This window comes from Equus przewalskii, chromosome 15 (genome assembly GCF_037783145.1).
Source record: "Equus przewalskii isolate Varuska chromosome 15, EquPr2, whole genome shotgun sequence".
NCBI lineage: Eukaryota > Metazoa > Chordata > Mammalia > Perissodactyla > Equidae > Equus > Equus przewalskii.
In genome coordinates, this window is record NC_091845.1 from 48,026,354 (window position 1) to 48,043,065 (window position 16,712).

Here is a 16,712-nt window from a genome sequence, read left to right on the forward strand (position 1 = left end):
ATTCAAACTGGCCTATGGCTATGCTTTATCATTTCAGGTATTTGAAGATATTCACCTTACTAACAAACCCAATATTCAAGCATTACTTAATTATACTGACAGTGTTTTCACATACATTTTTATCCTCGAGATGGGTCTGAAATGGGTGGCCTTTGGATTTGGGAAGTATTTCTCCAGTGCCTGGTGCTGGCTCGATTTCGTCATTGTGATTGTAAGTTTGCCATCTCTGTATCCCATGCAGGTAGGGATGGAGGATGGGGTGGGATAGGGGATCATATAGGAGCTGCTGTGCCCGTATGCCTCATGTGGGTGCCTCTCCAAGAATTTTTCTTCACAGAACTTGTAAGTAGTTGTCATTTATCCAAAGTTCTGCCTTTCCTGGGTCCCCTTCCTCTTACACTGCATTTCATATGCTTACTACCCCAACCCTTTCTGTGATGGCACTCATCCACTTCTCTCTATAAGCACTGCTCATGTATGACGTATACCTGGAATAACTTGAGTATCCTCCATTTTCTCTCCTCCTTCCAACTTTCCATTTCTTTTTAAGACTTGTAAGCAGGTCAGCAGCCAACAGACTTGGCTGCTCTCCATCTTGATTGTCAAGCAACATAAGAGGATTATTCACATACGTTCTTTCACTTAGTCTGCACAATGTTATGAGTTAAACAGAGTTATATATCACCCACCACGTTCCAGACAAAGAAACCTGAAGCTCAGATGATCAGCAACTTGTTTCATGTGAAACTGGGATTCACACCTTGGTCTGTGTGATGCTAAGGCCGATAATAGTAATGGTAGATTACATTTATTGAGTGCTTTCTCTGCCAAGTACTCTGCCGTATACTTCAAATACATTTTCTCTTTCAGTTATCACAGTCAATCCATGTGATAGGTACTATTATTTTTCTCATATACATAGAAAGAAACTAAGTCATAGAGAGGCTAAGAAACATGTTCAAGATTGCCCAGCTTGAAGTGGTGGAGGTGAGACTCAATCCTAGTAAGTCTTACTCCAAAGACCTTGATTTTAATATCCATATCTTCTACCATGAACTAATTATTTAGCCTTTGTCCTTGCTATTTAAGGAAATAGATATCACAAATGTATAAACATAAGCCATGCGGTCAGCACACCCTGCTAGAGAACCATAATATTGTTGGTAGATACAAATAAGCCATGTGGTTCAGGCATTTTAGAAAGGCATCAGTGCCATAGAAGCTCCAATAGAAGTCAAAAAATGGAATAAAAACATCCACGTGTTTGTTAACCCTATCAGTTTCCAGAGTGCAAATCACTCTGCACTCGTTATCTTATTAGATTATAGTGAGGAATCCATGATAGTGGACAGATTATTGGTATCTCCCTTCTAGGGACCTGTGGTTTCCTCACCTAAACTTAGGAGACTGGTCCTAAAGCTACCTTGTCTGTTCTCTTTCTGTGTAACCTTAAGAAAAGTGCTTCCCTCTTTTGACATAAGTTTTTACATGAGTAAAAATGAGAGTGTTGACTATAAATTGCCCAAATTTGACCAGATACAAAATGGAAAGCCTAAGCATTTATAATATAACAATAACTATTTAAAATATCAAAACAGGAGTCCAATCCCACACTGCCAAAAAATGGCACCAGGCCCAGATGGTTTGACAAGGTTTTACCAAAATTCCAAGGAGTAATACTATATAGTGAATGTCTGAACCCCCAAAATTCATCGGTTGAAACCTACTCCCCAATGTGTTGGTTTTTGGAGGTGGGGCCTTTGGGAGGTGATTAGGTCCTGATGGCAGAGCTGTCATGAGTGGGACTAATGCTCTTATAAAAGAGACCCCACAGAGCTTCCTCACCCCTTCTGCCATGTGAAGACACAGGGAGAAGAGGTCCCTCTATGAACCAGGAAGCAGGCTCTCTCCAGACACTGACTCTGCTGGTGCCTTGATCTTGGACTTTCCAGCCTCCAGACTATAAGACATAAATTTCTGTTATTTATAAGCCAGCCACATTATTGTATTCTGTCATAGCAGCCTGAACTAAGACAAGCAGTTAACACAACCTTATTCAGATTGTTAGAAAGAAAAGAAAACGAAAGGCAGGTTGCAGATGTATTTATTGAGACAAGTATAACATTGATAACAAAATGAATGCAACAAAAATGAATAAAACAAAAAAAGAAATAATCTTATGATTATATATCTTTGTAAATCCGAGAGAAAGGTCACAATAAGTGTGGTACACTATTACTATCATTAGCTTTAGCATCATTCATAACAAGGTATGAATCCCAATTCCACCTAAAACAGGTTACTGATCCTCTGAGCTTCAGGTTTCCTTGTCTGTAACATAGTAGGTGATACATGATGCTGGTTAATTTGGAACATTACTGTGCAGCTTAAATGAGAGAATGTATGTGAGTAACACTTTTATGTTGCTTGTTAATCAAGATTGTATAAAATGATCTTTATAATTTTGGAGTATAAAAATGGAAACAAAACCACAAAAATATATGTATGAATTCAACTATATCAAAATATAAAACTTTTGTTTTTCTATTCAACAATATCATAATTATAGTTAAAGACGGGCTAAAGCCCAGAGACAGTATTTGCCGTACACATAAGAGATCATTATTATCCACAGTATATAAAAACTCCCTACAGGATAATGAGAAAAAGACAACCCAGCGTAAGAATGGGAGAAGGATGACAGGCAATTCACAGAAGAACTCGAGTTGCAAGTAAATGTATGAAGAAATACATGTTAGTTATATCACCACTTAGCACAGAAGTGCATATTAAAATGAGAGACTTCTTTTTACTTATCATATTGACAAAAATTTTAAAATTGGATAATATCTAATATTGAGAAGGACATAGGAAAGTGGAGTCTGTAATCATTGCTAACAATTTAATTGGTACAGTCATTTTGGGGGAAGTTTTGCACTAAGTAAAATTACATATGAGTCTGATTTACAATCCAGAAATACTACCTCTAGTTATAAATCCAGGCAAAATGCTTGTGTATGTACTCAGGAGAAATGCACGTGTCTGTCCAGTTTGCTGTTGTTCCTAAAAGCAAAGAAATAGAAATAACCTAGATATTCACGAAGGGGTAATGGATTTCATAGTCATAAAATATGAATATGCTGTGATATTTCCCAACAGTTAAAAGGAGCAAACTATAAGCATATATATCAACATGATGTATCTCAAAAATATAGTTCAGACAGATAAATGCAAGTTAGATAGAAAAAAAATAAGATAAAACTGGCAGATTTCCCACCCTGAAGAATGCTGTAGAGTGGGAAAGAAGGTGGGTGTTGTTATGTCTATGTGTCTCATCGAAGCCTCGCAGTTTGGTGGAACAGAGACGGGGTGAAATTCCAGGTGAAAAGATATGCAGTGTCCCTCTAGGAACACTTCTTCCCCACCCATGATAACAGTCATTTGGTAAAGTCAGAAGAGCCGCTAAACTCTGACATCCTTTTCCCTCTCGCTAGGAACAAGGTAGAAGGAGTACTTGGGGGAACAGCTGCTTAAATAAGTCTCTCAACAGACAATGCTGTCACAAACAAAAGGCCTATTTTAAAAACCATTATAAATAAAAACATTTTGAATTGATGGTGACTTTAAAAGAAAATTGATTACAAATTTTAAAATCTGGTTATTCTGTCATATTAACTCACTTAATTTCTCTCAATTTGCAAATTTTTACTGCAATGAGCTTGGCAAGATTAGTGGGGGGTGTTTTTAGATAACAGTGAACTTCGACATCAGCTTAGTCAGGAGTATCATAATTCACTTCCTGTCTCGCTGAGCAACTCCCCTTCCAAGCTGAGCCTCTGAAGGCTGCATAATCAATGAGAGAGAATGGCTGAAAATCTACAAATGGTGGTCATCAGCTTAAGTTTAGCATATTAGTTAAGTTTTAATTTAGTATATTTGCAGAGCTTTCCAATCCTCAGTCCTGTCCCATTGGGAAGAAGCATGTTCCGAGAGAAAATTGGATTTAATTTCGCAAAAAGGAGCTATTTGAGGGAGGGAAAATTTATTATTTCTTTGTAACTTTTTATTTTGATATCATTTCAAACTTAGAGAAAAGTTGCAAGAAATAATGTGGAGAAGGACTCCTTATACTCTTTCCCCAGATTAACCAGTTACTGACATTTTACTCCATCTGCTTTGTCATTTTCTATTGCTTTTTTCTAAACTGCTTGAGATTAAGTTGCAGGCACCATGCCCCTTTACCCCTCAACATTTTGGGGTGTATTTCTTAAGAATGAAGATATTTTCTGACACAGTCACAGTACAATTATCAAAGTTAGGAAATTTAACATGGTCCAATACTAAAACCCACATCCATTTTCAAATTTTGTCAATTGTCACAACAAGGTCCTTTATGACTAATTCTCTCTACCCACCCACCACCACCTACCCCTCCCCCCAATCCATGTTCCAATTCAGGACCCCTCACGACATATCATTGTCATGTGTCTTTGGTTTTCCTTAATTTACAAAAATTTCTCAGTTTTTCTTTGTCTTTCATTAAACAAATAATATAAATGCATCATTCTCACCTGTATGGGCTCTAACTTTGCCAGACAAAGAGAAAAATAGCCTCTCCACCTGCCGTCCCCTTTCCAGGAGGGTCTGGCTGTTTTCTGTGTCTGGATAATCCATCGTGGGCATGAAGCATCTGTCTCTCAGAATGAGTACTCTCAACCCCATACTGGCTTCCCTGAGCATCAAGTCAGTTGCACTACCTGTGGCATCTCTTCCCACCAGGTCTCTGTGGCCAGTCTCCTTGACTTAAATGTCTCAAAGTCCTTCCGGACTCTCCGAGCACTGAGGCCCCTGCGAGCGCTGTCCCAGTTTGAAGGAATGAAGGTACGTTCTTCAGGTGGATGGGAGGAAGGTAATCTAGCAGGGAAAGGTGGAGAGGCCAGTGGCTCTTCTTCAGCTGGGCTTCCCTTACATTGCCAATCTTTTCCTGCCCTTCTTTCCATCTAGCTCACTGCTTAGAATCTGAGAGATGGGGAAAAGTCTAAGATATGGTCTCCATCCTAAAAGAGCTTCTGTGACAGCACTGAGATGGGCTCTGGCTTCCCTTCAAACCTGGGGCTGTGTCCCATAAGTCTCTAAGACCATCACTAGAGGACGCTTCTCAAGTGATCCTTGGTGACAACAGAAAGACCCATTATGTATAGAGCTGAGAGCAGGGCTTGCCGTGGGGTGAGGGGTAGGGGAGTAGGGGGTGGAGAGTAAAGACGGAGCTCCAAGAGATCCAGCCTTGCACATCATGCCCATCCTGGGAGGATCAAGAGCTTGGTGAGTCCCACAAATCTGTTATGATTTCCTTCTGTTTTGTTTCCTTAAGGTGGTAGTTAATGCTCTCATGGGTGCCATACCTGCCATTCTGAATGTTTTGCTTGTCTGCCTCATTTTCTGGCTCATATTTTGTATCCTGGGAGTAAACTTCTTTTGTGGAAAATTTGGAAGATGCGTTAATGGAACAGAAATATCAACTATAAATTACAGCTTCATTACAAACATAACCCACTGTAAAAGTGAAAATTTCTCCTGGGTCACCCCAAGAGTCAACTTTGACAATGTGGGAATGGCTTACCTCGCCCTGCTGCAAGTGGTAAGTACCGTTGCTATGTTTTTCACTCTGAGGGGAGAAAACTTAAAAGAATCATTAATCATTTCTCAGCTAATAAAAATACAGTGCCTCCATGAGATAATACAATCAAATCCCAATTCCTCATGTGGGAGCCAATCCCCTCTGGAATTGTTCCCCACTGAGCATCTCCAACTTTTTAGTCTACTGAGCCTCAACATCCAAGTGATGCCTCTGTAAGGGGCTGTGTATCTCATCTTGTCCTTTGTGGAGCCTTGCTCTCCAGAGCTCCAGCCAGAGAGAAGTGGAGCCTCAGATGCTAAGCCACACCATTAGTAACAGTTCCCTGTTGGAAGTCAGTCCTGGGTCAAACGACAGTTGCCAGGTCTTGGACAGACACTGCAAGCTATGTAGCATCAGAAAAGAGCCTTGACCAGCTGATGTCTGGTTAAGGCTCTTTCCGGCAGTTGGACCATAGCTTCTCTGGCAATTTTTTTTTTTTTTTTTGAGGAAGATTAGCCCTGAGCTGACTACTGCCAGTCCTCCTCTTTTGGTGAGGAAGCCTGGCCCTGAGCTAATATCCGTGCCCATCTTCCTCTACTTTATATGTGGGACGCCTACCACAGCATGGTGTGCCAAGCAGTGCCATGTCCGCACCTGGCACCTGAATCAGTGAACCCTGGGCTGCCTAGAAGCAGAATGTGTGAACTTAACTGCTGCGCCACCAGACCGGCCCCTCTAGCAATTTTTAAGGCAGAAATTTCTTTTGTTTTTAGACTTTTTATCTTGTACAAATGAAGAAGAAAAAAACCAAGATAGCCATCCTTGAATTCATTTCTACTATTCTTTTGTTGGACAGTCTGTCCTGGAAGGGTGGAACATCATCTTATATACATCTGCCCACTGGACCTCGCTTGCCTTTGAGTGGCATTTGCCTGTTGACAGCAAGTCTATAATTGTGATCGTATTTCTTTGCTTTTGTTGCAGGCAACATTTAAGGGCTGGATGGAAATTATGTATGCAGCTGTTGATTCCACAAAGGTGAGCTTGTGTTCCACAATGTTCTATAGTGCTCATGTCAAATATCATGACTATATGGAACCTCCTTCTTCACAGTTCCAGTGGCCAGGGTTCTTTGCCTTGTTTCCCTTGAGAGAAACACTATGAAACAGGGATAAAAAGGGTTCCTATTCATCCTCCCAAGAGTAGTGCATCCTAATGTGCTCTGAAGTCCAGTCCTCTTTCTCCATAGTAACCAAAGAGAAACCACTCATGTAGGAGGTGGAGCCAGAAACAACAGAACCACAGGATGTCTTGATTTTCCTCTCCTACCACTTCTCCAACTAGGTGGACAGGCAGAAGCCAAATTTCAAAGGGTACTTTCCCTTAGCTGGGAAAACATTAAGATTGGACCAGGTCTGAGCAAGAGAGACTCTCCTATGGCTCCAGGCTCCCCAGAGGCTAAAGGGGTTTCTGATGATTGTCAACTGTTAAATTGCAGTTAAATAAAAAGTATCATGGATTCCCAAAGTTGGGAGAATACTCAGCAATCTGTTCCATGTCTATTTCCCAGTTGGAAAAATTGAGGAATAGAAAGGAAGGGTGTTGCCCAAAGCCAAAGCATGAGCAAATAGTTGAATCAAGAATGGAATTAGCATTGTTTATTTTTTCCCTATCATCACACATGTGTGTGCTGTTCTGTTTGAGAGTGCAGAGTTAATGCTTAACACATAGTAGGTGTTCAATACGTGTGAGATGGTAGAAGCAGTAGAGGCGGTGTGAGTAGTGTTATAATAGTAGTAGAGGCAATTTATAACAAAGGAAATGTTTTAAAATATTAACGTGCTCATTTTTTAAATCTGTTTGAGTACATGACCTTCACCCTAGTTTACCTTAGGCATCCATCTCTCTTGAAGTGGAGGTGGGGGATGGGAAGGAAATCTTATGCAGGTGTATGATGGAAGAGGTGTGTGGCTTATATATGTTCCCTGAGTGAATGATAAGTGGTGGAGGAGCGTGGAGGGGTGCCTGTCCTGATACTGGTCCTGGCATAGTCTAGCTGGTGGGTGCTGGCTTCTGGCATAATGGCCCTTGTCTTTGTAGCCACAAAACATCCTGTTGGTCTCAAATATTGAAGCTGTAACTGGTGACACCATGGGCCTTTCTCCCCTCTTGACTCCTCCTGGTCTCAAACACTGATTCTTTGCCATATCCTCCACATGGTCCGTAGCCCTGCAGTCTATTCCCATCCCTTGCTATGAAGCCCACTATGGCAGGCCCACGGCTATCAACCCCATGTCCAAATGACATGAGAACTGAAAAAGGTTCAAGAGACCTCTCTGTCTGATTATATGACTCCAGACTCTTCAGTATCCTAGGCCTTCCCAGCAGCAGTTTCCTCTTAGAAAAATACATAAGTTGAACGAGAACATCCTCTTTGCCCTCCATATTCCCCTCGGTTTGCTGGGCTCCAAGTCCCTCTCCAAATCCAAAGAGGGAGAATCAGGACACACATCTCATGGCTCTGATGTCCTCTGTCTCTCTGTTTCTTTTTCTGACAATTCTCTAGGTACAAGTGGGGTGAGCTTTTGTTCTTCCCTCTTTCTGTCTGAACTTCCCTTTGCAAGACTATCAGCCCACTGCATAATCTTATTTTAAATGTCAGATGCTGAATATTAATTCTTTCTGTCCATTGTATTGTTTCCGTGCTAATCCCTATCCTTGATTCAAACAAGTGGATGCCTCAAGTCAACTAGGACTAAGGTCAGGTACTCTTCAAGGCAAAAGAGAAACCTAGGATTTTCAAATATTTACCTGTATTATGCAGTCTATTTGGTGGTTGTTGAATCACAAATATCAGAAATACTTTCAACAGATTACAGAGCTATCAGCACTCATAGCTGTATCTTTCAATGTGATCAGGGGATAGAAAAGAGAAATCCTCCTGCCACCTATCCCCAAACTACATAAAGCCAAGGACAATGTGAAGAACTTGGCGGAAACGAATCTCTGATGCTTTGGGTCACACCTTGAGCTGGGGGAGTTTGGTTGTAGTCCATTTGTGTGCATTCCAAAGCTTGATTATTCCTTCATTCACTCACTCATTCATTCATTCATTCAGTGTGTACTGAGAATCTACATGTCACAAGGTAGAGTAGGCACTAGGAATTCAAGAGGGACAGGACATAAGCACAGACTAAATACAACAGTGGGCTCTATATGAGGATATAGCTGTTCAACAAGAGTTGATAGTCAGTAACCTCTGCCTGAGGTGAGCATGTCCCTTCTCTGGTGGCCTCATCTCAGTCTGGCTCCCTCCAATTATGTGTCCATGCAGACATCCTAGAGACCTTTTCAAAGGATACACATGATCATGATACTCCTCTCTCTCACAGCCTTTCGATGATTCTTCATTGCTTAGGAGAAAAAGCCTAACCCTCTGGCTACACCCCCTCCCCACTGCATGGCACCACTCAAGCTGTACTAGGAAACTGAAAGAAGCACTCCCTGCAGGGGCCAAGGCTGTCTGGAGGAGGCAGTGTAGTTAATGCTGCTGCTGAGAAACACTTTGGTCTTTTGATAAGACAGTAAAAATGGCTTATATTTTCCCCCAGTAATTGTTTTCTTCTCTCATTTAAAAAATCCCTCACAGGAATGGGAACAGCCAAAGTTTGAGCACAACAAATACATGTACCTTTACTTCGTAGTTTTTATCATCTTTGGTTCATTCTTCACTCTGAATCTCTTTATTGGTGTTATTATTGACAACTTCAACCAACAGCAAAGAAAGATAAGTATGGGGGTTGTCCTGATTTGGTATTTTCACCTCTCTTCTCCAAAGGGCTTGAATGGAACATAATTCTGGTCTAGATTATTATGCAAAGTAGCCTTTATCATCTGCGTAAGAACAAAGAGGAGACCACCTGGAGAAGATTCTTAAAGATACGGCTGAAAAGGGACTGAAAACAGCTGGGTTTTATTAAATCATTGTTTTCACTGTCCATTCTACCCTCTTAAACAAAGGATGTTGTTGAAGTTGAAGCTTAATAGAAAGACAACTACCAGGATTAGCATATATGATGCTATAGTCTAGTAACCTTTCCAGTGTACCTTGTTATCCAGGATAAAAAGAATGAACTCTCCTCTTTCAGCAAACCTGTGTCCTGGGTCTCAACACCCAAGTCTCAGCAGATTTATTGAATTTACTTGGAAAGAAAATAGTTGGGGAAGAGGAAGGTGTTTTAGGGAGATATTTTTCCCATGTGCTGTAATAAACAGAAGTTTATTTTTCTGATTCTATAATCCATAGGAGCTTTGTAGTAAATGTGAGAAATAAAGGAAGATAAAAAGAAAATTTGAATCACCCCCAAGGTGATGACTGTCGACGCAAATAATCCATACCCAATCTATAAATGATAACTGGGGTGAGTTTATTCTGAGCCACAATGTGAGGACCATAGTCCAGGGCCTTCCTTCCCCGAGGAAGGAAGGGCACCAAAGAAGTGGGGTGTACAGAGTGGTTATATACCCTCAAAGAGCATGTTTCACATGACTGAAATGTCCCTTTTACAATAGTCACGAGACTGATCTCTCGGCACAGCAATTGATGGACATAGCAGGTAGTAGGTCTGTGGTCCCGGTGGACACAGCAGGGTGGCAGGTCTGTTGTGTTGAGCTGGGTGGTCACAGGTGAGCGCAGCAATCAGTCCCTAGCCTAGGGAAAGATGCCTATCCTTAAGGAAATGCCAATGTGGGGGAAGTTGCAGCTTTATCTTAAAGCCATTTATTCTTGTCTTTGGGACATAGGAAATGCTTAAAGCAGATATATAATGCATGCTCAATGGCCGTGTCAGGCCATTTTGCAAAAACAAAGTCAGGCTGAGTTAGGTTTACACCAAATGGCTTCCTCATATACTCCAGTGTATCCTATTGTTTGCCATTTCTATTTGTCACCACCAAATGATAACTTTTAGATTAAGCCTCATCATTTAGTACAATCCCTTCCAGTTACTTTCTAACTATGTATTCTTTTTACACAGATGATATTGCACGATATTTTTCATTTTTTAGCTTCCCTTCCTCCCCACTAGTTGTGAGCCCATGTCATGAAATCATCTTTGTTATAAGAATTTTCAGGGCTGAATTACACCCCATATTATGAATAGATTGTAATTTATGCTAATCATTCCCCTCTCTTTTCAATATTAGGCCATTTCTAAATTTCTTGCTCTTCTAAAACAATCATGAACATTCTTGAAATTCTGTCTGTGTATCTGTGACTATTTCCTCAGGAGAAGTTCCTAGAATTTAAGGCATTAAAGATATTATTGCCAAAATGCTGTGCTAAGTACTCTCCTTTTGCAAGATATGAAAATGCCTGTTTACTCTATATCATTTTGATTTTTATAATTTATTATCTTTTCTAGCTTGATGGGTAAAATTGTTATCTCATTGTTTTATATTCATTTATGTGATCATTTGTGAGGTTATACACTTTTTCACAGGTTGATTGATGGCCATTAGTATTATCTATTTATAGCCCTTATCTCCTTTTAAAATTGACTGTCATCTTTTTCTTATGTTTTTATATAATAAATCCAATTTGGGTCTTACTTCTTTTATTTTTGTGGTGACATTTTGACTTACAGACATTTAGCATTTTTTTGGTGTCTAACAGCCAATCTTGTCCTTTTTGGTTCTTGCATTTATGAACTGACAGTATTTCTCAATCCTAAAATCAGATAACTAAATATTCACTTTTGGTTTTCCTAGTTGTTTTGTGGCTCTTTTTAATTTTTCTGTTGAACTCTTATAATTCATCCTGAATGTATTATGATACAGGTTAGCCTTGGTGTCTGTTGGGAGAGCCATTCACTGTCCTATGCAGCTGCGTTGCTGCTGTAACTTGGGGGTGTGCTATGTAGAGTCACCCCTGTAACAGGCAGTTTGGTTGCAGTCAACACCTGCAATTTGGATGTCAGGCCTTGTGTTTTTAGATTTAAGCTGACATTCTGAAATCACTGTTTTGATCAGCCCCTAGCATTTTTGTTTTGTTTTGTTTTACCTTTTATTACAGAAAATTTCAAACGTGCACAAGAGTGTTCTAAGATGAACCTAAATAACTATCACCCAGCACAAGATTTATTGAATTAAGAACATCCTTATGCCACCTATGCCCTTATCCGATCCTGCCACCAGATTTTTTTAGAGAGCAAATCACAGACATCATCTCATTTCATCCACAGATATTTCAGAACATATCTCTTTTTAAACATACCGTAATTCCATTGTCACATCTAAAAAGTTTAACGTGAATTCTTTAAATTTGTCACAACCTAGCCAATGTTCAGATTTCCTTGTCTTTTGTTTTCTTATATTTATTTATTTATTTAATTTTAAAGATTGGCACCTGAGCTAACATCTGTTGCAATCTTCTTCTTCTTTTTTTTCTTCTTCTCCCCAAAGCCCCCCGGTACCTAGTTGTATATTCTAGTTGTGGGTCCTTCTGGCTCTGCTGTGTGGGATGCTGCCTCAGGGTGGCTTACTGAGCGGTGCTAGATCTGCGCCCCGGATCCGAACCAGTGGAACCCTGGACCACCAAAGTGGAGAGTGCAAGTTTAACCACTCACCCATGGGGCTGGCCCTTCTTATATTTATTTATTCATTCTTTAGTTGATTGATTGATTGATATTAAAGTTTTTTTCTTTTCAAATCAGGATTCAAATTATGTCCTCCCATTTGACGACTTCCTTGCTCTCTGGAATGACAAGATGTTCCAGGCCTAAGTCATTCTCTTCCTGCCCCAGATCTGGAATCAGCCATTTCTCTAAGGAGTGCTGGTTTTGTTGCAGGAGGCGATGTTCCAAGACCACAATCTGGAACGCTCGTTGTCATTGCTTCTAAGCTTTTTCAGTGGACAGAGCTTCGAAATTTAGGACTACAATGAAATATATATGTGGAAATATGAATACTGATCATTCAAATTCAAGACTACAGGGTTTTTACTCAATCTCTTCTCTGATACATTTGTATCTTCTCTCTTCTACACCAATAAACCTGGTTCTCACAGGCACAGGAGATGATAGCATTAAAATTTTCCATAATTGCTCATTTTCTTTATCTCGCAACTCACACATAGGACAGTCTCAGAACAACAATATTAATAGTATCATGATGCATATGATTACAAAAGACGCTTGTGTCTCCCAGGCATCCTGAAACAACCTGGTTAACTTCTAGGGCTGTTTTCTTTTTTCTTAATTTTTTTTGATGCGGTACAATACACCTAACATAAAATTTACCATCTTAACCATTTTTAGTGTACAGTGGTGGTATGAAATACATTTGTAATGTTGTGCAACCACACCACCACCCATCTCTATAACTCTTTTTATCTTGTAAAACTGAAACTCTAGACCCGTTAAGCAATAACTCCTCATTCCCCCTTACCCCAGCCCCTGGCAACCACCATTCTACTTTCTGTCTCTATGATTTTGACTACTCTAAGTACCTCATACAAGTGGAATCATGCACTATGTGTCTTTTTGTGACTGGCTTATTTCATGTAGCATGATGTCCTCAAGGTTCATCCATGTTGTGGCATATTTCAAAATTTCCTTCCTTTTTAAGGGTGAATAACGCATTTTACTCATCCATTCATCCATCAATGGACACTTGGGTTGCTTCCACATTTTAGCTATTGCGAATGAAGTTGCTATGAACATAGGTGTGCAAAATCTCTTTGAGACCTGCTTTCAATTTTTTTGGGTGTATACCCAGAAGTGGAATTTCTGGATCATATGGTAATGGTATTTTTAATTTTTGGAGGAGCTGCTATACTGTTCTCCACAGATGCTGTACCATTTTACATTTCCACCGACAGTGTATGAAGGTACTAATCTCTCTACTCCTCACCAACACTTGTTTTCTGTTTTTTTGATAGTAGCTGTCCTAATGGGTGTGAGGTGGTATCTCATTTTGGTTTTGATTTGCATTTGCCTAGTGATTAGTGATGTTGAGCATTTTTTTCATGTATTTATTGGCCATTTGAATATCTTTGGAGAAATGTCTGTTCAAGTCCTTTGCCCATTTTTGAATCTGGTTGTTTGATTTTTTTTTTTTGTTAAGTTTTAGGAGTTCTCTATGAATTCTGGATATTAATCCCTTATCAGATATATGATTTGCAAATATTTTTTTCCCATTCTGTGGGTTGCCATTTTACTCCATTGATAGTGTCTTCTGATGCACAAAAGTTTTAAATTTTTATGAAGTCTGGTTTGTCTACTTTTTCTTTTGTTACCTGTACCTTTGGTGTCATATCAAAGAAATCATTGCCAAATCCAGTGTCATGAAGATTTGTCCTATGTTTTCTTCTAAGCGTTTTTAGATCTTACATTTATGTCTTTGATCCATTTTGAGTTGATTTTTGTAATTAATGTTAGATAAGGATTCAACTTCATTCTTTTGCATGTGGATACCCGGTTTTCCCAGCATCATTTGTTGAAAAGACTGTCTTAGGGCTGTATAGTTTTGGCCCATACTGGTGGTGTAAATTCACACCCTACACCCTCATCAAGGCAGGCCTGGATTTACAAATTATCAGGAAAGGCTGGGTTTTTACCTGTAGTGCACACTGAGACAGTTTCCTCGTTGTCTCCTGTTGCCAAGAGACAGATTCTGTTGTCTTCTTCACCCTTCCATTGGCAGCCCTTGGAGAGTTCCCTATTCATGCAGGGACCTTGGCATAAGCTCGCTGCCTTTTCCCATGACATCTTTGTGGTTATTAAAGCCCAAGCTTCTAGTTTTTATAGAGATTAGCAAAAGCTCTTAGGCCAACTATGGCTTCAGGGCTAATTTCCAATTCTGTCTTTTTTCATCTCTCTTGATTTTCAGACCTTGGAGATTTCCCTACTTTGTGCAGGTTCAGCTTTACGTTTAAAATCTGTTCTATTTCACTCAGTATTTCTGCGTATTTTACCCCCCAAATTTCCAGAAATGAGAACACTAGTTCATTTTTCTGTTTTTTCTTGCTCGGTAGTGAAAAGATTTAAAGATTTCTTTTTTCCTTTTTTTTTTTTAAGAATGGCTCTGGACAGATTTTATGAAATTTTCTTAGTAGTGATATATGCATTCATTTATTTAAGAGAATTTTAATTGGCACTTTGTGGGATTTTCTTGTTTAAATTTTTGTTGCTAATTTCTATTTTTATTGCATTGTGGTTTGATTTATGCAACTTGAAATACGTTCAATTTTTGTAAAGATTCTGCAGATGTTTGCAAAGAATTTATAATCTTTGTTTGTATTATAAAAAGGGATTTCTCTTTTTACAACTGATAAAAGTACCATTTCTCCCTATTCCATAGTTTAAACCCTGTTTCCCTTTCAGCCCTCCCGTAGAGTTCAGCCTCTTTTGCTTCCCATCAGAATTTTAGGAATTGTTGATAGAAATGTAATGTAACTGAGACTGTTTCTGAAAATTCAGAACTTGTTTCCAAAACACTGTTAATGATAGTTAGCTCTCATCTTTTCTATATACTTAGGTGGCCAAGACATTTTTATGACAGAAGAACAGAGGAAATACTATAATGCAATGAAAAAATTAGGATCCAAAAAACCTCAGAAGCCCATTCCAAGGCCACTGGTGAGAGCAATTGATTAATTCTAAATACATAATCCATTCATGGTCATGAGGAACTCAAATGTCTGCTATGCTGTTCTCCTTTACTTTTTTAATGTACAGACACTATCTAAGAACTCAATAAAAACCCAAATACACTGGCATGTGGCTCAAGTCCTTAGGAAAATTAGACAATCAAATTCAGTAGTAAGAACTTGGGCAATAACTTTAATTTACTTTTTAATGAGCACACAATAAGTGCTTAGTGTATACTCATTGCAATCATGTGAACTTAGCAGTCTTTTAACTTAATCTTGACCGATTTTAAATGTATTTATATCTTTTGCCAACTTTTTCTGCTGTGAAGTTGAGGTCATGCATACTCACTTCCACTTCGCAAGTATTTATGATTAATTTTCTGTATTAGGAGCTGACAAACTTTGTCTATAAAAGGTCAGACAGCAAATGTTTTAGGCTCTGCAGGCCACATGGTCTCTGCTGCTGCTACTCAACTCTGTGGCTGTGTCACAAAAGCAGCCACAGTCAATATAGAGCAAATGTGCGTGGCTGTGTTCCAGTACACCTTGATTTATAGACACTAAAATTTGGATCTCATGTGATTTTCATGTGTCAAAATTTTATTTTTCTTTTGAGTTTTCCCCCAAACATTTAAGAATGTAAAACCCATTCTGAGCTCATGGGCTAAGCAAAAACAGGCAGTGGGCCTGATTTGGGCTACGGGCTATAGTTTGCTGACCCCTGCTCTCTATGAATTCTGCTTTACCAACTACTACAGGGCAAGATAGGAGCGGCCCCCAGCGCTGCTCTGCCCCAGCGCTGCTCTGTGCTTGCAGTCTAATTGAGGAGCTGGGGTTTGAGAGCAGTAGCTGATAAAGCACTACAACAGGCACAGCTGGTAGCTCTGACAAGCCGAGTTTGAAGGCTTTCAAGGCACAGGGTGAGTGGGGCCTGAGAAGTCTGGGAAATCAGAATGGAAGAGGGGCTGGATATTTGAAGCATGTAGAGGATTTGGAGATTTTCATTCGAACACCAGACCCGAAATTCTCAAAGGTGCATTTAATTTAGTGCTATTCCCAGCACTCAGAATAGGGCCTGACATAAAGTATGTTCTTGGTAATTATTTGTTGAATGAAAGAATACGTTTTAGGGCACAGACAGGGTCAATCCTACTAGGATTAAATATTTGCACCGCACTAAAAATGTCTGTGAATTTCAGGGCCAAGTGTTTAGAATTTATACAGTGAAGAATTTTTTTGACCAAGGAGTTAGTGATAAAATTCTATTTGGGGAGGTTTAATCTGTCAACAGTGTGTGGAACTTCAATTTACCTAAGTCATCTAGCTTTTAAGTACCAATCTCACTTTCTAGTACTAGTTTCCCTTTGAAGTTCCTCTTTGAACTTGAACCAATGGAAAAGATGAAGAGAGTTTTCATTTACATGTGCTTGTTATGCACCCACT

At 39.5% G+C, this 16,712-nt stretch overlaps 1 protein-coding gene across 3 annotated transcripts in view; it reads left to right on the forward strand.

Moving 5' to 3' along the window:
* Positions 1-16,712, forward strand: part of SCN11A (sodium voltage-gated channel alpha subunit 11) — a 146,255-nt gene that overhangs the window by 121,957 nt on the left and 7,586 nt on the right. For 2 of the 3 annotated variants that reach the window (XM_008530272.2, XM_070577209.1), the window contains 6 exons: positions 38-211; positions 4,780-4,881; positions 5,372-5,638; positions 6,602-6,655; positions 9,267-9,408; positions 15,155-15,255. In XM_008530272.2, the coding sequence (XP_008528494.2) occupies positions 38-211; positions 4,780-4,881; positions 5,372-5,638; positions 6,602-6,655; positions 9,267-9,408; positions 15,155-15,255 (840 nt within the window). The remainder of the gene's footprint in view (positions 1-37; positions 212-4,779; positions 4,882-5,371; positions 5,639-6,601; positions 6,656-9,266; positions 9,409-15,154; positions 15,256-16,712) is intronic. The other variant, XM_070577210.1, reaches the window with a different exon arrangement.